The sequence below is a fragment of the Argentina silus genome (assembly GCF_951799395.1).
Source record: "Argentina silus genome assembly, chromosome: 7".
In the NCBI taxonomy this organism is placed as follows: Eukaryota; Metazoa; Chordata; class Actinopteri; order Argentiniformes; family Argentinidae; genus Argentina; species Argentina silus.
In genome coordinates, this window is record NC_139661.1 from 11,443,104 (window position 1) to 11,466,242 (window position 23,139).

Sequence of the window (23,139 nt, forward strand, 5' to 3'; positions counted from 1 at the left end):
TAATGTTAAGATCAGGTTTTTGTACGCAGATCATTTTCATAACTTGCCTGATATCATGAATGTGTTTCAATGACAACACAAAGGACCAACTTATTGGGTTTGGATATAAAGACCAATGACTAAGATAAAGAGACAGAACTTGATGACCTGTGTTGTGCCATGAATGACAGCACGACGAAATGGGCGCTGTTGATGTGCGTCGAAACTTCAGCAGCACCAAGAATACCTTGACATGCGCAGACATTGCTTGTAGTTACAGAGAGAGAGAGAGTTTGGATTTCTATGCTGGACCTATCTGGAAGTACTAAGATAAAGACTTTATGAAGAAATAAACTTAAATGGTTGAAATTACTATACACGTAAGGTTTTTTTTAGCAGTGTTGGAAACCGACAGGATTGTAAGACAATTGGTTGGGCCAAAACGTCGATATTCAGAGGCAATAACTTATCATTATTATGTTCATGGAATAGAAACTCTTAAGGCAGAGAGTCATGGAAGACTTCGGATCCGTCCTGGATAAAAACGCGGCGGAGTTTACCGTTATGGACGTCTACGACATCGCCGCGGTTGTGGGCCAGGAGTTCGAGCGCATTATCGATCAATACGGGTGCGAGGCGTTGACGCGGTTGATGCCCAAAGTGGTTCGGGTTCTGGAGGTTCTAGAAGTGCTGGTCAGCCGCAGCAATATCAACCCAGAGACCGAGGGCCTTCGGCGCGAGCTGGACAGGCTGCGAATGGAGCGGAATGACAGACTAGAGAAAGAGAAGAAACATCAGCAGGTTCGATCTACACTCTGCACCATTCACAGCAACAGATATCAGCCACCCTAGTATCGCCATTTCATTGCATGTTTAGTTGACAAAATCCTACATTAGTGTGATGTGTGATCTAGTCCTAATTCACACATTTTTCTTAAAAAACAAACAAACTGAAAATCAAGCGTATATGTTTCAGCAGATAATTGTTATTGCAAAACTTATTGATTTCTGTAGGCTACTTTGCATTGTTGTTTTTATGCATTTGTTAGAAATATTTGAGTTGGGTGATACCATATGGTTTTTGTGTGTGTTTGTGTGTGGTCACGCATGCATGTTTGTCTCAATGTACGTGTGCAATCTTCTCTCCTCAGGAGCTGGAGTTGGTGGAGGACGTGTGGCGAGGGGAGGCTCAGGACCTTCTGACCCAGATCGCTCAGCTGCAGGCGGAGAACAGGAACCTCCTGATGAGCCTGTCCCTCAAAGATTCACCCATCACTGTGGAGGAGCTGCAGAAACAGGAGGGTTGGTACAGCATAGTGCATAACACTGCAGAATCAAAACAGTTCAAGCCATAACACTACACAGGTTGCATAAGATGCAACATGCTCTGTATTCATTGTTTTTGCTGCATTCATTTTGGACAAAAACTAGCTACTATTATCACCTGCCTCATTCTTTGATTCTTGCATGTTTGATACTGTATGTTTTGAGTCTATTTGAGCAGAAATTCTCAGAGGCCATGGGTTCAGCAATATTAATGTGTGCAGTCTAACACACAGATAGGCAGAAGACACTCACACTACAAAGTAGAGGTTTCAATTATAGATTGGTATGTGTTATGTTAGACCTAATGTCTATTTGTGCCCTGCTCCTGTCCCCTCCTTATTTTCTGCATTTGAGTTCTTGCCATGGGCTGTGGCATGCAGGTGCCTCTGTATTTTTGGTGACACAGAGGGTCTATGGTCATGATATCAATAGTATTACACTGGAATCATACAGTAACAGTAAAGGTTTTCACTGCATACTGAACTTATGGACTGTCCAACTGAAAAGACATGAGTCCAGTAGAAAGACATGATCAGGTGGTCCACTATACTGTAAGTATTACATTTGACCCACCACTTGCTAAATGCATTGACCTTTATATTACCAGGTGCCGTAGGAACTTGCATGTGAGTGTTTTAGTGTGGGTGTATAAGATTGGGTATTTGCATGTTGTGACAGATAAATACAGTCAAACATGAATTATTATTTTGACTCTTTGTCTTCATTGCAGTGTGTATGTTTGTCATATGTTTTTGTATGGCTCTGTGTGTGTCATCTCTGTCTGATTTACTTCACTTTCTCTTGACATTTGAAAAAACATGAAATGCCTTTCAAATGGCCAGGACATATGACTTGAGTGCCTTAACTACAGTATGAGGGTTGTACATTTGTGATGGTTTGTTTGATAACCATCCATCATCTGAAGTGCCATGCCATATCAGGTTCTGCATGGCCTGGTTCTGCATGGCCTGCTTGCATTTTTGTGTACTCTGCTTATTCACATCTGTTTGCATGTTGACATCAAAGAAAAAAGAGAGGGAGAGACAGAGAGAAGGGGGGTGGGTGGGGGCGGGAAGATGCGTGTGAAGGGAACTATTTTAAAACCAGACAGAAATATAGCCCTTGTGTGTGTCTTTCACGGTCACCATAGCTCTAGCTATATTTACTCTGTGGGCCAAAACACATGCAGCCTAGAAACACATTAGGAAATCAGGTTGACTGAGTAGCCCATGATGATGTTCTTCACCATTACTGTACTGACACATATTTATCAACCAAACGTGTCTCATGTCATAAGAAAGCCCTTGTACTGTAGTACCGGGTGGATCTGCTATTGACTCTACATGCTGTGTCACATCGGACTATGTAACGTGTTGAATAAAGCCACGTTACAAACAGAGAGTGAGACAGGCTTTTGTCAATGCATTTATCACTTAATGTATGTTGTCACAATTTTGCTTAGTTACCAGTGTGCATACAGTATGTGTTTTTGTGGATTTTCATTTTGGTGTGAACTATATGTGTGTATCAGGCATGTCAGAGAGAGAGCGGCAGGTGATGAAGGATGTGGTGGACAAGCAGAGGGATGAGATTCGGGCTAAGGACCGTGAGCTGACCCTCAAGAACGAGGACTTGGAGGCGGTGAGAGTTGAAGCACCACATGCTCCCTGAACTAGATAACACATCCCCCCTGGTATTCTTACTGTAGCCTAATAGAAAAACACATAGATGCCTCATACTTACTGCCTTCTGGGAGCTGTATACTGTACATGCATTGGAAGGCCTTGGAAGGATGGCTGTACACCATCCAACAATCTGGCCCCTCAAAGAGTATCAGTTCTCTCAACTCATGACAGTTTCTATGTGGTTTCATACGAATGAACATGATTGAATTGATGCCTCCCCCCCCCCCCCATAGCTCCAGATGCAGCAGCACCGGCTGATGAAGATCAACCAGGACCTGCGTCACAGGATCAGTGTGATGGAGGCTCAGGGCAAGGCTGTGATCCAGCAGAGGGCTGAGCTGGAGGCTCTGTCCCAGGCGCGGCAGCAGGATCTGGTGGCCCTGCGGCAGGAAGTGGCCAGGCTGAGGGAGGAGCGCCAAGAGTGGGAGCTGGAAAGGGAGAGGGTGGAGGAGGAGAAGGAGGAACCTTCTCCTTCCAAATCTGTGATGACAGAATCCACACTTGCGCCGATCATGGTAACTACAGCATCAATCCCCTCATCAAGTCCATTTAACTTGAAAAATACAGAGGTCTTTCATTATAGATAGATCAATGGTACTGCACATTAGTAGATGTTGGAGCATCTGTACAGTGGTTCCCTATATACATGAACACAGTAATGTTACCCTAACTCACAGAGGTCAGTAATTTTGGTGGATTTAGTATTGATGCCAACACAGTAATCACTCACTGAGCACTTTATTAGGAACACTATACTAATACTGGGTAGGGCCTCCCTTTGCTCTCAAAACAACCTCAATTCTTCATGCCATTGATTTCACAAGATGTACATTCCTTTGAGATTCTTGTCCATGATGACATGGTTGCATCATGCAATTCCTGCAATTCTGCACAAGAATTCACGGTGGCTTCTGCATTCCACCCAAACTGAATTGTGCATGGTGGATGCTGCTGTGACTGCTACCGGGGCCACTTTCAGTATTGAGAAATACACTCACCAAACACTTTATTAGGAACACCTGAACACCTTCTCATGGTGGAGTGGTGTAATGGTGTGGGGAATGTTTTCTTGGCACACTTTGGGCCCGTTAATACCAATCAGTCATCGCTTGAATGCCACAGCCTATTTGAACATTGTTGCTGACCATGTGCATCCCTTCATGGCCACAATTTACCCACCTTCTAATGGCTACTTCCAGCATGATAATGCACCATGTCACAAAGCCAAAGTCGTCTCAAACTGGTTTCATGAACATGACAATGAGTTCAGTGTTCTTCAGTGGCCTTCCCAGTCACTGGATCTGAATCCAATAGAACACCTTTGGGAAATGGTAGAACAGGAGATTCACAGCTTGAAAGTGCACCTGAAAAATCTGCAAGAATTGCGTGATGCAATCATGTCATCATGGACCAGAATCTCAAAGGAATGTTTCCAACATCTTGTGGAATAAATGCCACGAAGAATTGAGGCTGCTTTGAGAGCAAAGGGAGGCTCTACCCAGTATTAGTATAGTGTTCCTAATAAAGTTCTCAGTGAGTGTTTATAGCAACTTAATATAAAGTATGACTGGTTCAGCCAATGTGTGGTGGTTCTGCTAGAGGTTAAATGTGAACATGCAAACCGTACATCATTGTAACATTAGAGGAATGCACTGTGAAGGCATCCAATCATGTGACAGGAGCACCTTTTGTGTGTTCTGACACTAGAAGGAGCTGTGTGATGAAGAGCAAGAGGAAGAGACTGATAGCCTGGACCAGAAGGACTCGGAGAGGCCTCGTTTCACCCTCCAGGAACTACGAGATGTCCTGCAGGAGAGGAATGAACTCAAGGCTGAAGTGTTTATGCTGCAAGAGGAGCTTGCATATTACAAAAGGTTGCTTTTATCTACTACTAATAATATCTACTACTTTTATCTACTACTAATAACAATCTTGTGTATTGATTACAAAACAACCATTTTGTACCTACGCACCGTCCACAATCTTTTACTGACTCCCCTCCCTATCTGCCATAGTGAGGAATTGGAGAATGAGTTGAGCCTCATCCCCTTTTTCCCATCCCCTCAGCCAGAGGCAGCCCCTGCTGAGCAGCCTGAGTCAGGGATCAAGCGCCTGTAAGTACTGAGAGCCACCAGGCCTACCCTAAACAACCTCATCCCACCACCTCATCTCACATAGGCACATAATGATAGTAAACAAACATGCACATATTTTCTCAAGATTACAGCTACATTTTCATAATGCTTGTTTGTGTTGTTTTAACTGTCAAAGGTTACACAGTGACAAATGATGGAGGAATGAGGGTTCAGTTCCACTAATTACGTTTTTCAACTAATCATCATATTTTCATGAATCCCTCCCCAGTTGTGCAAGACATAACTGACATTACACATAACTGTGACATTAAAGGAGAACAGTTACTTCACTGAATAAATTAATAATAATGGATGAAACTGATTTAATAGGGCTTTTCATTTGGTGTTGTATAATCATAATAATATATAATGATACTGTAGCATGAACGTGGTTCCCTCAATACTTACAGGGTGGAGAGTTGAGGAAATGTTTGAGCTTTATTCAGAAATTCAGATCCATCTCTATGTTTCATTGTCCCTCTTATCCCCTCTCTTTTTCTACCACTCTCTACTCTCTCTGCTTTTGCGGTTTCTTTCACTTACTTTCCCATCTCTCCCTCTCTCTCTTTCATTATCTCTCCTTCTGTGATCATCTGGGCAGGATCTTTACTGCGATAATGCCGATGGTAGCAGCAGGGTTGATTCGAGACGATCCCACGTTACTACCAATCAGAAGACTTATGTCCTTTGTATGACCTTAATTTATTTTCTCTGTTTGTGTCTTATGTCTTATGTCATGGTTCTTGAGCACTCCACTTTGACTGTACCAAGGCCCCTACATCGCATGTCATCTTAAATGAGGTGGTGGGATTAGGGTGTATTCATGTTGGCTGATTGTCTAGATCCTGAATCAGCTAATCCGGATAAACATATATTAACACTCATCTCTTTTACCAATATAAACTGATCTATCCACCCATTGGGAGTAGAAAGATCATTTACTTGACAAAATGAAGTTAAGTGGCTCATAGAAGAAAATAGTAAGGCATATTCAGATAATGTAATGTTATGGGTGATGTGGGTGCATGTAATCTGGGCTTGGAATGTCTAATAACTGTCCACAATGGTTGTTTTATGACCTCTATCTTTCAGTCTCTAGCTTTTTGTGCCTGAAATATAAGAGCAATCCCTGTTAACAGCTTTATTAAAATAGAGAGCTCCACATTTGTTGGATAACATGATGGAAGGTCTACCTGTGTGACCCTCTTAGTGCAATGCTTTCGTAATGTGTGCTTTCATAGTGCATGCAAGCTCATACATGTGTGCATTTTGCCTCATGGCTTTAAAACAATTATACAGAATGACACACCTTAAAAGTATCTCAAATTTGCTGTTCATTTCAGTCTTTTATATGCAATTTTTTGACAGGGAAGCAACAATGTAAAGTTATTTTCTCTCATTCTATCCCTCAGGTTTAGTATCTTCTCCAGGGACAAGAGACAACTAGAGGAAGTAGCCAATATATAAGAGGGTCAAAACTACTTGCACACAGAGCATGCTCAGGAGGTGTGACAGCAGCATCCATAACCAGGGACTTGGTTCATGTTCTCAATCCCCATGTCAACCTCTGGTCAGTGCCGTGGAACGTCTTCCCGCTGCAAGTTACCACCAGGGGGTGTAGGGGAGGGGGCTAATTACTGGAACTGGTTACATATGTTATGACGAAAATGTGCTCTGACAGGCAGATATGGTCAGGTGACTGATGACTGCTCAGGGCATTTGCCAGGAGTTCTGCGGTATGAGGCTAGAGTGCCAATGCCTCTCGGTTATAGGCAGGAGTTCAGTGAGGCTGTGAAGAGGAAGTTGTTTGTCTGGGAGCATCAAGACACTAAAGTTGTGTTTAGAGGACGAAGGAGAAGGGACAACCTACTTTCACCAGTGCTGTCTAGCTGAAAGAAATGCCTTTTAATCAATTGGTAGTTGAGTCTAAATTCAGAGACCTTCAGATGAACCCCAGATAATGTTTATTTTAACTAAAGCAAAGTGTTACCAAGCCTGATGAGGAGACCCTGTGAGGACTGCCTGTTACAGAATCATCATGAAGATGTGTTGTCTGATTGGTGAAACCAATTTCACTTATTCTTTTTATGCCACTGTGTATTTTAATTTTATGCTTAAAGTTGTGAAATAATGTAAAATAAATGTTCTTAAGTTTACAGCTGATGATTGGTTTCATCATCTGTGTGTGCCACTCTGTGTAGGCCTATTAGAGGGCAAATGCAATTCTTAAAGTCTCAGCCCTGGCAATCATGTAAGCATGGTTCACTGGACCACCTCTGTTATGTTACACTACATGGTGTATGTTACCACTCTACTGGTGCTCATACTTCCTCAGATAAATATTTTGATGACTACAGAATAATCTTAAACATACAATACTCGTCACAGGAAAATGCCTACCTTTTAAAGTGCATGGCTATTGATGCTTGCACTTTGTTCATTCAAATAATCTTCCATAATTCACACAAGCATAATAGTTTTCGGGCCTATCAGTTAGGGTTAAAACATAATTCACTGAAATTAATATTATTATTAAACGTTTATTACTGAGACTGAGGTCTCTTTTGCGGAAGAGCCCTGCTTACATAAAACCATCATAAATGTACAAAATTCTAAAATTACAAATATAATACGGTTAATTAATTACATATCAATTACAAAGTCAGTGTGCACAATATCATTAAAACATGTACATTCCTTGGATGACAGATCCTTTATGAAGGTTTTCAACTGACAGAGTGACACAAGGGAAACTCAAAGTTCGAGAATCTTTAAGTTTGTTCCATGTAGCCTACTCTGGGCACAGAAGCTAAAGGTCGATTTACCTAGTTCAGATGAAAACGTGTCAAGAAGCCAAGTTTTGACCTGGTTTGGTACTCGGAGAGCGTGGAGAGTGTGTCTGCCATAAAAGCAACAATGTAAGGTCAAATGGGAGTTTTAAAATAACTGCTTTATATTCAAATGAAATCCAATGATAAGCCCTTCTTGAAGTCAAAGACTCCCAACTACAATTCCAACTAATATAAAAGGTTATGGTGGGTGCGGAAACTATCCCAGGTGAACCACAGAGCAGAGTGATAAACCGAGTCTAGCGGTTAGAGAACTGAGGCTGTCGCGTGCATGTAAATTGTGTCACCATAGTCAAGGACAGAGAGGAGCGTCGCCTGGACAATCCTCCTCCTATTCTCAAAGGTGAAGCAGGACTTTTTTCTATACAGAAAACCAACATGCATTTTAAAAGACAGTTTATCATCAATCCAAATGCTCAGGTAGCCTATTTATAATGTGGGACTTGTTCAATCTGGACTCCTTTCAGGGTACAAATATACAATTGTTCAAGGACAAACCAACATTATTTATGTAAATGGTAACAGCAGTGGACCTAAAATCGAACCTTGAGGAACACCTATATTCAAGCAGAATTTTACCCTGTAATCTTGTGGATTTGTTGTTTTCATTCGTAAATAATAGACACATTCACATGTGACATTCTGTTGAACAGTCAAGAGCTAGCGGATGCTGCTCTCTGGGAATCACCAGCATTATAGAGCAGGGTCGGAGTGCAAAAACTCTCCTCTGACGTATTTTAACGCGGTATGAGACTTTTTTTAGGAAGTAAACGCAGACTTCGCGTTTCCATAGCTATGATGCAGATGCACGCGAAATGGTATATTGAGGGCTGCACAATGCTGTTTCTTATCCAGGGATATCACAATGTAATTTATATAAATGGCTGTGCATTCAGTAATTTCCCAGGGCTATGATGATATCAAAGACATTTCTTGAATATATTTTGTTGTGTCAATCAAACTTAAAAGTTGGAAAGTTGAAAACGGCAGTCATCACGTTCTGTTTCAACTGATTACGCGCACGGCTTCACCTGTCGCTGGGGAAACTTTGCTCACCAGTTGAGGGTAGAAGACACTTGCTATTGGTTCATGTGAATGTCAGTTGCGTGCTCGGGAACGATTGAAAAAGGGAGAGAGGAGGGAGGATCGTTGTCCACACATCAACTTGAAGTTGCCCCTTCCATTGTAAACTTATAGCTACAGTTAGCATAAACGCTATAAATGATCAAATGTCAAATCTGTGAACTGGAAACAGTGTTCCTGAATAGTGAAACGAAAACGAAAATCTTCCAAGTTGATTCGGAACTTCAGCTCGAGGAGTCATGGAAGAAATGAGTGAGTCCTCGCCCGCTTTGGCTTTTGAGAAGGACGCATTTCAGCTGACAGTTCAAGATGTGTATGACATTTCGTATGTGATCGGCAGAGATTTACTGAAAATAAGTAATACAGGTGAGCAAGTTTCCGATTTGCAATTCAAAATTGTGCGGGTCTTGGAGATGTTTGAAACATTAGTTAATAAGTACAACCTGTCGCTGGAGGAGCTGAAAATGGAACGAGACAACTTGAAAAGCGAATTGGATAGAGTCGTGAGAGAAAGTTCTACCGGGCAGGGAACGGTGAGTTTTATCATCTTTTGCAAACAATTCTGAACTGTGCAGAGGTTATTATTTTTGTTTGGTTCATTGAACAAGTATTGTATTGTGTATTAGTGTATTTTTTGGGTATTCATTGTTTAGCAACGTTTCTTCCTTCCTTCTTCTAGCATTGTGACTGCCAATGGCTCCTGGCCCTAGCATAGATTTTTTTCTTATGATGACTGATGTATAGATGATTCACTTACTTTAGACAAATGTACTTGTTGTAAGTCGCTTTGGATAAAAACGTCTGCTGAATGTCAAATGTAAATGTTTCTTAATGTTGCCTACTTATTGCCTACAGTTGGGACTCCACGCCTATAGATATGTTTTCTATTTTCTCTTCATAGCAAACGCTTGGGCCAAACCAATTGGTGGTAGACCTGAAAGACCCCAACAGACCACGTTTCACCATGCAGGAGCTGAAGGAAGTGCTCCAGGAGAGGAACCAGCTAAAAGCACAGCTAATGGTGGCTCAAGAGGAGCTGCAGCTATACAAGAGGTGGGTAGCCTGTCTGACAACAACTTTCCAGGGCTGCATGGGTAAGCAGTGAATTCTCCTTAGAATTTTCATTGTCATTGTTGCAAGTTAAAGATTAACTCTGTTGGCCTACTCCTATGAAGCATAATTGGAAAAGTGTGGGGAAAACATAAAAAGTATGTTATGTTTTTGATTATAAGCCATAATAAACAGGTATAAATCATTGGTTTAAATTAAACTGATGGCGTTAATAACTCGGGGTGCCAATGCAATCACCACCATTGTGCCCTTGAGCAAGGCAGTGTGGCTGATGCTATGCTGTTCCTGGCATGTTCTGTGTGTCAGGGGTTGGATACTTTCCAGCAAAATGACCAATATCTGTTGGAAAATGCAATAAAGTATACATCTGTGATAGTTGTTTAATGCTTGACAAATTAGATTGTATGTGACTGCATTGTTATTATTGCTTTATACTGTAAATGCATGAACAAGCACTTGTTATGTGCTTAGCAACAAATAAACCCCTTTTATTAACCCATCATGTAAGGTTTTACCATGTAGGGTGATCTCACCCTACTGTGCACCCACACCATCCTCATCCCCGTGTTGTGTTGTATCTGCAGTGGGATTCTTCCCCAAACTGAGCCATCCATGGTAGAGGTTGACCTGGAATCTCCATCCCCTGCGGAGCCCGTAGCTGGCACAAAAGACGAGACAAAAGTGGAGCCAAAAGAGGAGAAGACCACCATTGGAAAGCTGTGAGTAACATGCTTTATTTGGCACAAACAATGTCAGACATACAGTGAAATAAACTAAAGCAGTTTGTTTGTTTTTAACAGCAATGACACACAGGTTATAAAGTGCTCTAACAAGTGTTTCAGATAGGATAATAATGTTGAGGTTTAAATTCTGAAATCAAAGTTGAAACCAGAAGTACTACCACGTGCTATTACAGAGTTCCACACCAGGAGGAGTTCTCATAGATAGTCTCCCACTGGCCTCATAATGACCTGCTTGTGACCGGCTATGTTAGTGCGTGTGTGTGTGGGGGGGTATGAGGGAAAGGAGGAAAACTGGGTTTGAGTTTTTCCGGATTACAGGAGAGAGAGGGAACAGATTAACAGTCACTGGCTGCTTCACAAGGCTGGCTCATCTGCTTTGCTCAGTAATGTCTGTCTCTGTCAGTCTGTCATGACTCAGCTGTGCTTCAGCAGACACTGCAAATTCACTTATCACCCCCCCTCACCCCCATGGATTTACTGGCCTGCTAAAACTAGCCAGAATTATCAGGGGATCACCGATGATTAATTCATCTGGTAGTCATTTCTGTTTGGTGAAACATATTTGTTTGTGTAGTGGACAATGAATGTACTCATTCTTAACTTTTTATTTTTAGGTTTTCATTCAGACGGAAATAAGGACAACCTGATACCATGGACTGATCTAATTGTCCTTTACTGGAACCAATCAAGGATTTTATGCACATAATTATTCATATCTTATTGATATTATTCATATCTATTATACTTTGAGTTTAAATCAGTATTTTACTTTTTGTAATGAATAGATATGTTTTAACTGTCTTAATGACATTATAGCTTTAGAACTACTTTTTTTTTTTTAATCTTAGGTGCTGTCATAATACAATTTAATGAGTAATCTATTTATGCACATGAATTAACATACATAAGGAGGCACTTAACAAATATTGTCTTAACAATTAATTGTGGTAGGTCTACTGAGAGCATTCTTTGGTTGAATATCGTGCCAAATTGTGACAACTAGTTGCCATTGAAAATGTCTACATTGTCTTGATTTGGATAAAACTATGAAAAAAGCAGTTAGGCCAGTGAACCCTCTAAGACTATTAACACCCTACCAAATATTATAGCTAGTAACTCAAAACACCTATTGTAAATACCTGCTCCAGTAAACTTTAGATATGCTGTTGAACTTGGGTATTTTCAGATGGGGCATGATATTGAAAATGTCAGACAAAACTAATGTACAATGTCCATGTTAGTAAAGACTAGTGGGTTGCATATAAGAGTAAGTGATACCATTGTCTGAAGACAATGACAAGCACTGCTTTTTCTGAACATGAGTTGTTTACAAAATCTCCTATGACAACATAAGCATAAACAATGGAGTACTGGGTCCTAATTGTTTTGGTTATGAAAAGTCACGACTCTTATAAGGCATTTTCATCATAATGAAGTGGCATATTTCATGAATCATTGGAAATCTGATAGTGGCTTTAAGCCACTCAGCGGCTGGACAGCAATATTTGTGAATGTTAAAAAAAAAAAAATCAAGCTTACCGTCACAGATGAGGCAAGGTTTGTTATGTGTTGAAAAATTAGTCACTTACTCAGCATAACCAAAGATGTTTGGGTAGAACAAGAGTTCTAAACAGATTTATTCCTTTATGTACAACAAGTTTCATTCATTCACTCTTTAAAAAGAGCAGTTAATTAGAAAACTATACTCATAGCAAAAAAATTAACACAAGTCAGGTATTCTCTCTGTAAGCAGGAGAGCATTGACAATCAAAGGTGAGTGCATTACCCTGAACCATAGATTATCATGAATATAAAAGCATCATAAAAACAATACCATGTTGCTAAATGTTTTCATATTGTCATGGAAGCACTGGCCTAAATATATATTTAAAAACACTGAAACCTTACAATTAATTGATATTCTATTATAAAATAATAATAAATTGATCCAGGTAGCATTGAAGGTTGCCCTCCACAATGTTCAGTTCATTCTACCACTGTTCTGCCCAAATGCACTTCTTGGGAAAGTGGATAAAGAAAACCATACTCTAGGGAATATTTAGGTTTTGTAAGAACAGCAAATCAGTATTTGAGCCAAGGGTGAGCAGAGATGGATTCCTTGCTGCGGTCACCATAGTCATAGAGAAGCTCCTCTTCTGCCTCAATGTCCTTGGCGGCCACCAGTATGAGATGGGGCGTTCCATCGATGCCATGGAGCTTAGTCTGGCAGTTGCCATTTTTACTGTGGTTTATAAGCCTTCCCAGGCGATTGGTTTCCTTTGTAGCATCCACACTGTAAAAATAAAGATATACAGGGTTTGAACTACATGGGCAAGTGCAGGGTTAAATAGAGGTACCAGGACAGTGTGGCCTAAAACGGGACTTCAGCTTCCCAAATAATGGACAATACTATTTTTGTACAATGTATTCTGACTCCAAGAACCAATTTCATGTAGTTCTTGAAGATATTCACTTAGGCAAATATTCAATGTTTTGGGAAGCCTTACCAGTAAGTTTTGCTATGATACTGGAAGTAGTACATGTAGCAGCCAGTCCCTGGGTCTTGTGCATATAGAGCCTCTCTCTTCTTAGCATCAGCCAACTGTAACAAGTCTCCATGATACTCCACCACAAACTGTCCCTTCTGGAAACTTCTGCTGGCAAACACTCCTCTTCCCTTTCCCTCTATATGTTTGACCTGGTGGTATTGAAGTACAGGAAAGAAAATCTAATTTAAAAGTTCAGATAAACAGTAAGAGTAAAACATAACTTCCATTTAAAAAAAATAAAAAAGGAACCTGAAGTCCTTCTTCAACTCCATTTGTTATCAGGTCATCAATGTGTCTGTGTTCTTCACTCTGTTGGCAGACAGCATGGTGTTTATTGGGCCATAATGAGTAAACCTAGCTTGGCCTCCCAGTATGATCCAATTAGATAGCTCATGTATAGACACACAGATACATGGCAAACATGAGAAAATAATGTAACAGGGGCACTTAAAGTATTCCAAACATCCACAGGTGCTCTTGGGAGTAGGGACATTGTTGTAAGAATGAACAGGGAAGAATCATCTGCAACAGGGTAGTTATGTGATAAAAAATTTTTTTTTAAATAATCCAGGGACTCATATGGATTTAAATATAAAAACATTGACAAAGGTGCAAGACACATTGGTGTTTTTGTTTAGTTTTCTTGGCCTCTCTTATAAAGGCTTTTTACATTGAAAGCCATGAGTGCTTGGATCAGGATTTTTTAATACCACAACTATGCTGTTGTGGATGTTCATGTTCATTCTTATGCACATACATGATTAGAATAAATGTATTGACCTTTGACATTTCTCTATTATACAGTCAAATATCTTCGCTATTGAATTGTCATTAAAAAAAAAAGAGAGAGAACATGGGGTGCAACTTCAGTTTACTGTTATTCTACTCAGCCTGTGATGGGGATATTCCTCTATAACCAATCTTCTATGCCTCAAAAACCTGGGGTACATAGTTGATATTTGAGCACAATGCATTTCAGTATTGTATACTGACCTTCAGTTCAGCCTTGCTTTTTCTGGAACTCCGTCTAATATGATAATAATCTGTGACCTTTCTGTTTTGGGAGGTTATGCTTTCAGCTCTGGAAGAAAAGAGAGTATTTTCACATTGGTCAGATGATCTGGTCAGACTATGCTCCACTTGAATAAATCTTTAATTGGTTGGAACTTTGTTTTCTGTACATACTTTTTCACTTTGACTTTGCGACTCGTTCCCCTCTCTGTTTTGGACTGGGTACCGTTGTCTGGTGCAGGCCCTGGGTTACTGTGAGAATAAGGATCCTCCTCCTTAACCTGTCCAGTGGTTGGCTCTCTGGGTCCCTGAACCTGGCAAGTCCTCCCAGTATTCTCCTCTTGTCTGTACACACCAACCTGAGAGTTCCCTCTGACTGGAATAGAAGAGAGGAAACACAGTGCACATGACTTGACTGAATAAACTAAACAGAGGGCTTCAGGAGGAGAATAGGTTCCTAAAGACACAATTAACTCATGTCTAGTGAACACTGCTGCCTTTCACACACAAGAAATTATTCTGGGGGTCACTTAACTCTAATCTGCTGACTGTCAAATACATTTGAGGGAAACAACAAGATACATGCAATGGGAATGCAATGTTGCATGTCAGTGTCTTTTGCACCATTTTATCAGATCAGTACTCCATGCTGTATTATTATTTCGATCCACCCTACACTGATGGTGGATTGAAAAAAGAAATATAGATGGATACCTTTCTCTTGCTTTGAAGTCACAATTTGTAGAGGCACTTTTTCAGATACATTTTCCTCCTGGATAAGCGAGCTTGAATTGTCACACAGAGGGGATCTGGGTTTGCTGGGACTCCAAAGACTGTGTATCGTAGGCTGACCATTACATGCACTGTCCTGCAACACATTGGATGCAGAGATGTAAACAGGCTCAATTGTAACGTTAAGGATAATAATTGTGGAACATGTCGACGATATCATCCACTAATTGTTTGATAATCAAGTATACAAATCAAACAGCATTAGTTACCCCATTCATCTCTGGTTTGTTTTCTTTTGTCCTGTTTTCAACTTTGGGCTGGAGAGCCTCCTCGGATTTCTTTTTGGTGGTCAGCCCTTTCTTCTTCCCTTGAAGAATAGGAAGACAAACATTCAGAGTAGCAAAGCATTCTAGCGACCGAAGGTTTGTCATTGTCTGCATGGGTTCTTATATGGACCCTCATTGTTATACTACAAATGTGCGAGCGCGCGACCGTTAGGTAGTTCGCCAACCAGCTAGATACCTCAAAACGACCCTGGCTCGTTAGGTAGGTAGCTAGCTACTTACCTTTTGCCATTTCAACTCCCCAAGCGGGCGCTCCGCAAAAAAAGACACCACTAGCTAAAAAGAACGTGCAGAAGATTCGGTTAGCTGAAAAACTTTTGCTGTGTTCGATATGCTTAGCTAGAAAACACGAATAGTGTCCACACAGTTACCACTGCCTGTCTGGGCAGAATCATAACAACAAGCAGAAGGGAGGACACTACTTGTCTTTTAAAAATCTACTGCGTCCCCGATTGGTTATGCGTTACCTCTAGTAGCATGTGATTGGTGTGGCGCGAAATACATTTGAAAGGGCAGCCATGCAAGCCAAAATACATTTCTGGCCAGATTTGTATGCTTCATGTTATATATTTGCTTTTGGTGATATTGTGAAACTATTCACTATGGAAAATAGGCTATTGTAAATTGGTTCAAATTACATTGCCTTGATATTTTAGAAGGAATAGAAGTGACAGGATATCCTACTCTGTCTCCTCCATCCTACTCTGGCAAGCATTCCTATGCTATGTACTCTCTTTGCTTTACTCGAACTGTACGAGTCCAAGGCCAAGGTCTAGCTAGTCCATGATGGGCTAGCCTAAGTACTTGGGGTATGTCATAACTTTAAGTAATTAAGAGAACTGAGATTTTTGAAATAAAGATTAGTCGTAACATAGCCCTACATTGCGCCCAGCTGTTTAAGGCTTAGCATGATGTCTTAAAAATTCCACGTGATACAACACACGGTCTCCTATTCAATTTATTGACATTTCTCACTTCGCAGAATGATTATAAATGTGACCTCAAAATAAACTACGTTAGCAGTTCTTAGGTCGACCCCAGACGCCCTTGTAATTCCACCCATGGCATTAAGCTTACGGGCCTCAATGATGCATTGAATACACGCCCGTAGCCACTTTGAAATGGATAATCATCTGTCAATCCTTTGTTCTTCTGTAGCATTTCTATTCTTTATTTTTTGTTTCTTACATACTTTTTTTTTTTTTTTTTATGAATCAACTGCTCAAAGCAAAAGGCCTATTTTCTAACGATTATATAAACAATTATAATTAAACGTGTTCATATGTTTTAGTTGAAAGTTAAGTCGTGACATTAATAATAATTACTACATTGCATCGAAAAGTTAACAATAAATATACTTTTGGGGTCAAATAACCAAGAATTTGCCATTGATGATATTGCACTGTAGGTGTCATTAAAGTGACGGCCATATTTGCCGGTGCTGCTCTGCTGTAAACAAAAAGTGTCTGAGGGAGACAGAGACGCTTCAGTGAATTTCTGGACGATTTTTATTTCTTTAATTTACAATGTCTCTGGGAATGTCTTACAAGCCCAACCTCCATCAGCATGTTCCGGGAACTTCCGTGAACCAAGGTGAGGAGGAAATATCATTTAATATTTAGTCTACACACTGTTTTGTCGGGTGTAAAATTCGATGTTGTGATGAATACCTGGGGAAAGCCCGTGACTGTAGTGTTTGTCCAGTTATATATATAGGGTCAGATCCGGAGCTGATTCATATCCGCCATTATTACTTATCATAGAGCCTTCTCTCCTGCGCATCTATAAAGTTTAGAATTCTGTTGTTCACTCGTTTAGCTAAACCGGACACGCGCCGTCAATCATCGGAATAGCTGTGTGGATGGATGCTGTTACAATGTATCAAAATGTTATCACTTTTTTAATTTTGCCCGTACGGCTTCCTCCATGATTGTTTCCTCAAGGCTAATGATTGATCTGAATGTGGACTGTTCTTTGACCCTTTGATGACACCCAGCGTTCGCTGGGCCTCACTGCATCTCGTCCCCCTCAAATTGCTTCAACCCTCACAATTGTGTTATTTATAGACAAAGAGAGTAATTCACCCTCTTTGGTATAGAGGTATACTTTTCATCGATTTTTTTTTCACACTTTATTACACCGAATAATCTTACTAAAAAAGGGTGGGATTGTATGAACATTGTGAACCATTATCTTTTAGAATCTGCGGCTGTAGTTCGATCTAGCCCGACCGGCCGTTAGAGGTCACTGTTACTGACTTTTATGTCTAACAGCAGCTAATGTTCCGACTCGTACATTCTGTCCTCGAGTTAGCAGGCACAGTCTTCACACAATTTTTAAAGTGGGTCGTGCTTGTTCCTCGTTACTTCCATACGTGTTACACAGCGTTCAGCCAACCAGTTTGCCGAAAATAAAAGTATAAACATTATAAAAGTTCAAAATAAAGTGATGGTTACTGAACAATGACCTGTTTGAATTGTTGGCTCTTTGTTCAGTACACGTCACGCGTTTTTAGTTTTATTTTTGGCTGAACGCGATGTAACAGTTATGGAAGTAACGCATGTTAATTGTCATTATTTAAATGATTGCATAAGAGGTGTTGCATGTACCTTGTGTAATGTGATACATATCTTTTTATCTGATGTTAGTTGCAGCTGTTCACTCACCTTCGACGAGCATAGCAACATTGCAGTCTTACAGGCCAATGGTGAATGATTATGGGCCACCATCTTTAGGCTTTTCACAGGTAAGGACCGAAATGGCCAATAGATTGTGAAGGTGATAACAATGCATCATATAATGGGATAGGGAGTAACTTTTCAAGTGGCACAACTGTAGCAGTAGCATTTGCTTTAGATTCAGACTAGGCTAATATAGAATAGGCTACTATTTTCATAGGGTTTGGTGTGCTCAATATTATGACTTTCATTACAGCTCATAGTTGACTCTTATCATTACATCTTATCCCACTGTTTGGTGTACATAACATCTTGTTTTGTATCATAGAACTCAAGTGGAAATCAAGTGCCTCAGAGTAAATATGCAGAACTATTAGCCATCATTGAAGAGCTCAGGAAGGAGATAAGACCAACTTATGCTGGGAGCAAAAGCGCAATGGAGAGACTAAAACGAGGTGTGGGTTTGTAATTTGTAGAAACTTGCCATGCAATTGTTTTTACAGAGCATTGGCTATCCTAAAGTTCTAAGTTCCAATAGATAACCTTTAAAAAGCTTTTGAACCCTTGACCTGATTTTGTAATGAGGGTATGTTCATTGTCTCCAAATACATTTAAAGTTATTGTTTAACCCTGTGTTATTGCATTCCTGTATTATTGTGGCATTCATACATTTAAAAAGTATAATCACAAATACATTTGACTGTTAGCAACAGTCACAAAGAAAATAATCCCTGAACAAAGTAAGCACAAAGTGGGGGTCAATTCTATAATGACTGGACTCAACAAGTTAATTATTTTTCTTCTCTTTTAGGTATTATTCATGCCAGGGGGCTTGTGCGTGAATGCCTGGTAGAAACAGAGAGAAATGCAAGGTCCTAGTAGGCAAATGGCATACTCATTGGACCAATTCTCAAGTCGGAAGATTGACAGCATTCAAAGAGCAAGCCCCTATATTTTATTCAGTACTTTATTGGACCAATCAACACAAATGTAAAAGTGTCATGTTTCCGCAACAGAAGGGACTTTGATCTTTGAAGAAAAAAAAAAAAATGTGTATGAGCTGTATTTGACTAGTCTGAAACTAGACAGAAGTGTGCTTAATTTCACTCTGAATGAAAGTCTGGAACCAGCATCAGCGTCAGATCCAGACTGATATCCAGGGAAGTGAAACAATGCAAAATTCTGTCAGGTTCTCAGCTAGGCTTTTTATGGTTTTATGTGTGTTCCCTTTGGGAATGTCTAAAACTCAACATTACTTATATGAAGAGTAAATCTAATGCATGTTACAGTACTAGCAATGCCTTATCATTTAGTGAAATTTGCATGACTTTTTAAAGGGTGTTTCAAAGGGCATTTGACAAAGGAATATTAGTAGGCTTACATTGTAAACAGTTTAGCCTGAATTACAGCAAAAGGGATAGTGCCAAACACTTATGTAAACTCATGGAATAATTATTGTAATGAAGCCATTTTTTGCATCTTTGTATTTATTATTACCTAGTGTAATAAAACATATTTGCATTAAAATGAATGTAAGTAGTATGTTGTTCATTGTAATAACAAAGCGTCTTGGTAAAAATCAAATCAATCTTTATTTACAATTCAAATTATCACAATGTGGGAGGAATGGGACACACATTGCCTCTTTGCATTCAGTCTGAATACATGGCCATGCATCCTTTTTGTTTCAACCCTTGCTGTCCTCTGGTTTGGAGTCTGACATCAGTGTCTCTTTGAACAGTCTCTTCTTCTCCAAATTCTCATTTGCCCTCTTCCTCTTGTCCTGTTTTCTCTGTACGGACTCTTTCTTCTTCTTAACAATATCACTCTCTTCCCCCTTGAAGAAGATATCAAGCTTCTCCATCATGATCCCCCGAGCCCTTTTACGGTTTGTTTCCACAGATCTGGTTTGATGGCACTGGAGGAAAAAAGTATAATAAACCATACACAACTAAAAAAAGACCCAATAACAACAATCAGATATAGGTCATACAGCCCTGAGACATGTGAATAATGCTTTCCATTCTTGTGTACTTCATTACTATTCTGTTAAAGTCGTATTTGAAGACATATGTATCATTGCATGATGTGGTATTTAGCCTGCATAGAAAAAAAACAATCTTTACTATTAACCTTAACGACAACGCCAGAGGGGATGTGCCTGAGCACCACACAGTTGCTGGTTTTGTTGGTCGCCTGACCACCTGGCCCAGACCCTCTCACAAACTGCTCGTCCAGTTCATCCTCGTTTAGAACGGGAAGATCAATGTAATCTTTTTTACCGGCGTTCTGAACATGTGTCAACATAACTGGTGGCATACTGAGCAATGGGGACTGCCCGAGAGAGCTTCTTCCCCATGTCGCCCTCCCGGTCACTCTAGAGATCAGATGGAAAAAGAACATCGAGGACATTTCCCTTGTCGTATGTTATGACAGCATTTGGTTGCATTTGCATTAGTCTACGTTTATCAAAAAACGTTTTAACAATGCAGCAGCGGACACATGATAGTAAAAAGAAAAGTGATGCGTCCGTTACACTATTTACACTATCCGCGCTGTCTTCCAGTTTCGTGTTTGCGCCTGTAAATAAAATAAAAAAACATTACTTCCTCTTTAGGATGCATGATATAATCTAAGAGCCAATCAAGTAAGATATACATATATCTGTCCAATCCAACGTCTAGGTTTTTCTTCTCCGGTTTTTCTTCTCCGTTGCATTACAACAGTGTTTTGTGGACCACTTGGCACACTGTCGCCACCACCAGTCCTGGCTTCAAGTGTACATAGAATAAGCCATGGACAGCAGAGATGGACAGCAGAGCAGCCTGAGCCTGCTAGATTTTGTAGATGTGCATCCCAGATGTTATCAACGCAACCCTCCTCTTCCCCTCCATAAATCCAATGACATTGTTGAACAATTACTGATGGTAAGGATTATGTGGAAGATTCACATTTTAGGACCCGTGCCTGTTTGGTTGATAATGTATTCGGACTTAACGACTTAATGACTTAACCTAAAACAGGATACAACCAATGTCAGTTTTGCGCAGCAGTTTTTCTTGTATTTATTCCTAACTATACTTGTTCCCTAACTCATACAGTCTCATACAGTCGCACTCACACTCATGCCAAACAAGCGAGAAATGTATGACATAATACGGGGCCCCCAATAAACATTATACTGAATGCAGGACATGTCTACATTTAGAGCCCCAATAAAATATCAAAGGGCCGAAACTGGGTAACAGCTCCAAATCTCCATATATTTTACATCACATCTCAGATTAGAACCCTGGTCTGCCGATAGTGATGTTGTGTCAGCTGTTGACAGTGTTTTGTTATTGTATTATTGCATTGCACAATAATCTTCTTAATAAGATATGAAGCCAAAATCACAATTACTATTTTTTCCTTGACGTCACTTTATCCTATTTCATAAGAATGTATTTCTGTACTCTCTACGACGTAATCAATGGATGTTGCTCGGTTTGCGGAAATACGTTGCATTCTGTGTGCATTTGGCCGATTTGGCCAACAGGAGGCGCGTACTCATTTCGCCTTGATTGGGCGCGAGAGGGAACCTGAATTTCCACTGGTGGCTCGCGTATTCAGCGGGCAAAAGACATTTCGCTCTTGCAGGATGGCGAGTATTCTTCACCCATATTTTTAATACCTACACTCTGGACTCAAGTGGAGGACACCAGCTATTGAACTGCTTTACCAGCGTTTGAGTCGGCTGGCTCCTCCACGAGTGTCGTTACTTAAGGGAGTAAGGCAGACAACTCGTGTGTGAATTTAAAACTGTGCGGATATAGGGAAGTCAAGGACATTATATTGCTTTTCTGTCGTTTGTCAACTTGACGCCCGATTTGTTACTGTTGGTCTCTAAAAAGATGAAGTGAGGCTGTATGTCTTTGAAGGAAATGAGACGATTCAGATCCAACTAAGGCTAGAGATGATGACCTGTCTCAATTCCTGTTTTACATGAGGTCGTTCAACTATCAAACGGCCTCAAGGCGACGTAAAGGAAACTGGCTCATGTAATTGTGGGTTAAAATTGTAACATATGCAGCTGGCATTGAATGCCATCTATTTTGATCAATGCCCGGTGTGTTGTGAGGAATCAGCACGCGCTCGTGACCAAAACAGAGGGAACAACCAATGAACTTTGATTTTGGGTAAGTGCTGGAGTATTCTTTTTCAGCATAGTGGTGCATACACGTCCTTTTTATGCAGCTATGTAATAAGCACTGCAAGCCATCAATTTCTGATTACCATGCCGGGATGTTGCTAGGTAACTGATTTGGTTGAAAGATGGTGGGTTTACTTTGGGTCAGGAAAACCTGGGAACATTTTCTCCAAACAGCAGCATGCACCGTTTAATAATGGTTCTCTATTTGCATTTCTTGCATGTGAAATGTCCATCATTCATATGCTTTGACCCCCTTGATAAAGCTGCAGTTTTGTCACCGTCATGTCATGTTTTCGTCATCACACTCAAGTAATGAGAGAGCTTTGTATGTGGTCGTGGAGTTTAGTTTAGGCATAGTAATCACTCGAACGAACAAACTCTGCATTGAAAACATATACATTTTGATGGTTACTTGTTGCCATAATTGAATTACTGCGAGGGCTGTGATATTGTTGCATCAGTCACGTGTGGCAGTGCTTGTTGACATCATCTGAGGATTGTGTAACATGTTGCAGACGTAGACACCATGCATTGCTCATAGAATATCTTTATTTATTTGAGGATCTACAGCTACTGATCCAGTGATGGGTTAAGCCATCATGTAAGTGCATATATGTCTGCCCTCACTGCAGGTTTATCACAAGGATATAGCACAGCATGCATACCCTGTTTGACCTTTTGCAATTAAAGCTTGTCTGTATGTTGACAGCCCCTGCCCCAGTTTAAAAGCTTGATATTGGTAGTGTATGGCAGTGCACATTG

General features: G+C 40.4%; 5 protein-coding genes across 10 annotated transcripts in view; 3 read left to right on the top strand and 2 right to left on the bottom strand.

The window, feature by feature from the left end:
- Nucleotides 1-29: 29 nt before the first annotated feature.
- On the top strand, nucleotides 30-7,277 carry LOC310807602 (RILP-like protein 1). 4 transcript variants are annotated; one of them, XR_014554326.1, is made up of 8 exons: nucleotides 30-780; nucleotides 1,131-1,281; nucleotides 2,837-2,946; nucleotides 3,224-3,505; nucleotides 4,698-4,864; nucleotides 5,058-5,104; nucleotides 5,727-5,814; nucleotides 6,538-6,592. XR_014554326.1 is itself a non-coding variant. In XM_083674132.1 (8 exons), the coding sequence occupies exons 1-8, from the start codon at nucleotides 493-495 to the stop codon at nucleotides 6,541-6,543; spliced, it is 1,191 nt and encodes a 396-aa protein (XP_083530258.1). In that variant the 5' UTR covers nucleotides 30-492; the 3' UTR covers nucleotides 6,544-7,277. The 4 variants fall into 4 exon arrangements, 3 of the variants coding, with proteins under 3 accessions (XP_083530258.1, XP_083530259.1, XP_083530260.1); XM_083674132.1 differs by having other exon boundaries at nucleotides 5,006-5,104; nucleotides 6,538-7,277; XM_083674133.1 differs by lacking the exon at nucleotides 5,727-5,814 and having other exon boundaries at nucleotides 5,006-5,104; nucleotides 6,538-7,277.
- Nucleotides 7,278-9,120: 1,843 nt separating this feature from the next.
- rilpl2 (Rab interacting lysosomal protein-like 2) lies at nucleotides 9,121-11,890 on the top strand. Its single transcript, XM_083674202.1, has 4 exons — nucleotides 9,121-9,590; nucleotides 9,959-10,110; nucleotides 10,713-10,847; nucleotides 11,486-11,890. Exons 1-4 carry the CDS (start codon nucleotides 9,297-9,299, stop codon nucleotides 11,505-11,507), a joined length of 603 nt encoding a protein of 200 aa, XP_083530328.1. The 5' UTR covers nucleotides 9,121-9,296; the 3' UTR covers nucleotides 11,508-11,890.
- A 584-nt stretch (nucleotides 11,891-12,474) lies between these two features.
- Nucleotides 12,475-15,878, bottom strand: kmt5ab (lysine methyltransferase 5Ab). Of its 2 annotated transcripts, XM_083674201.1 has the most exons (8): nucleotides 15,730-15,878; nucleotides 15,433-15,530; nucleotides 15,146-15,299; nucleotides 14,606-14,807; nucleotides 14,414-14,501; nucleotides 13,670-13,729; nucleotides 13,379-13,569; nucleotides 12,475-13,164 (listed from the first exon to the last, which is right to left on the bottom strand). In XM_083674201.1, exons 1-8 carry the CDS (start codon nucleotides 15,737-15,739, stop codon nucleotides 12,954-12,956), a joined length of 1,014 nt encoding a protein of 337 aa, XP_083530327.1. In that variant the 5' UTR covers nucleotides 15,740-15,878; the 3' UTR covers nucleotides 12,475-12,953. The 2 variants fall into 2 exon arrangements, with proteins under 2 accessions (XP_083530327.1, XP_083530326.1); XM_083674200.1 differs by lacking the exon at nucleotides 15,730-15,878 and having other exon boundaries at nucleotides 15,433-15,648.
- A 3,994-nt stretch (nucleotides 15,879-19,872) lies between these two features.
- On the bottom strand, nucleotides 19,873-20,492 carry mtrfr (mitochondrial translation release factor in rescue; the record flags this gene model as incomplete). The annotated part of the gene is made up of 2 exons (XM_083673306.1): nucleotides 19,873-20,103; nucleotides 20,319-20,492. 2 exons carry the CDS (start codon nucleotides 20,490-20,492, stop codon nucleotides 19,873-19,875), a joined length of 405 nt encoding a protein of 134 aa, XP_083529432.1.
- Nucleotides 20,493-21,791: 1,299 nt separating this feature from the next.
- The window catches only part of LOC310807226 (membrane-associated phosphatidylinositol transfer protein 2-like), a 44,631-nt gene continuing 43,283 nt past the window's right edge, over nucleotides 21,792-23,139 (top strand). For both annotated transcript variants that reach the window (XM_083673607.1, XM_083673605.1), the window contains exon 1: nucleotides 21,792-22,363. The gene's annotated coding sequence lies outside the window, so the exon portion shown is untranslated. The remainder of the gene's footprint in view (nucleotides 22,364-23,139) is intronic.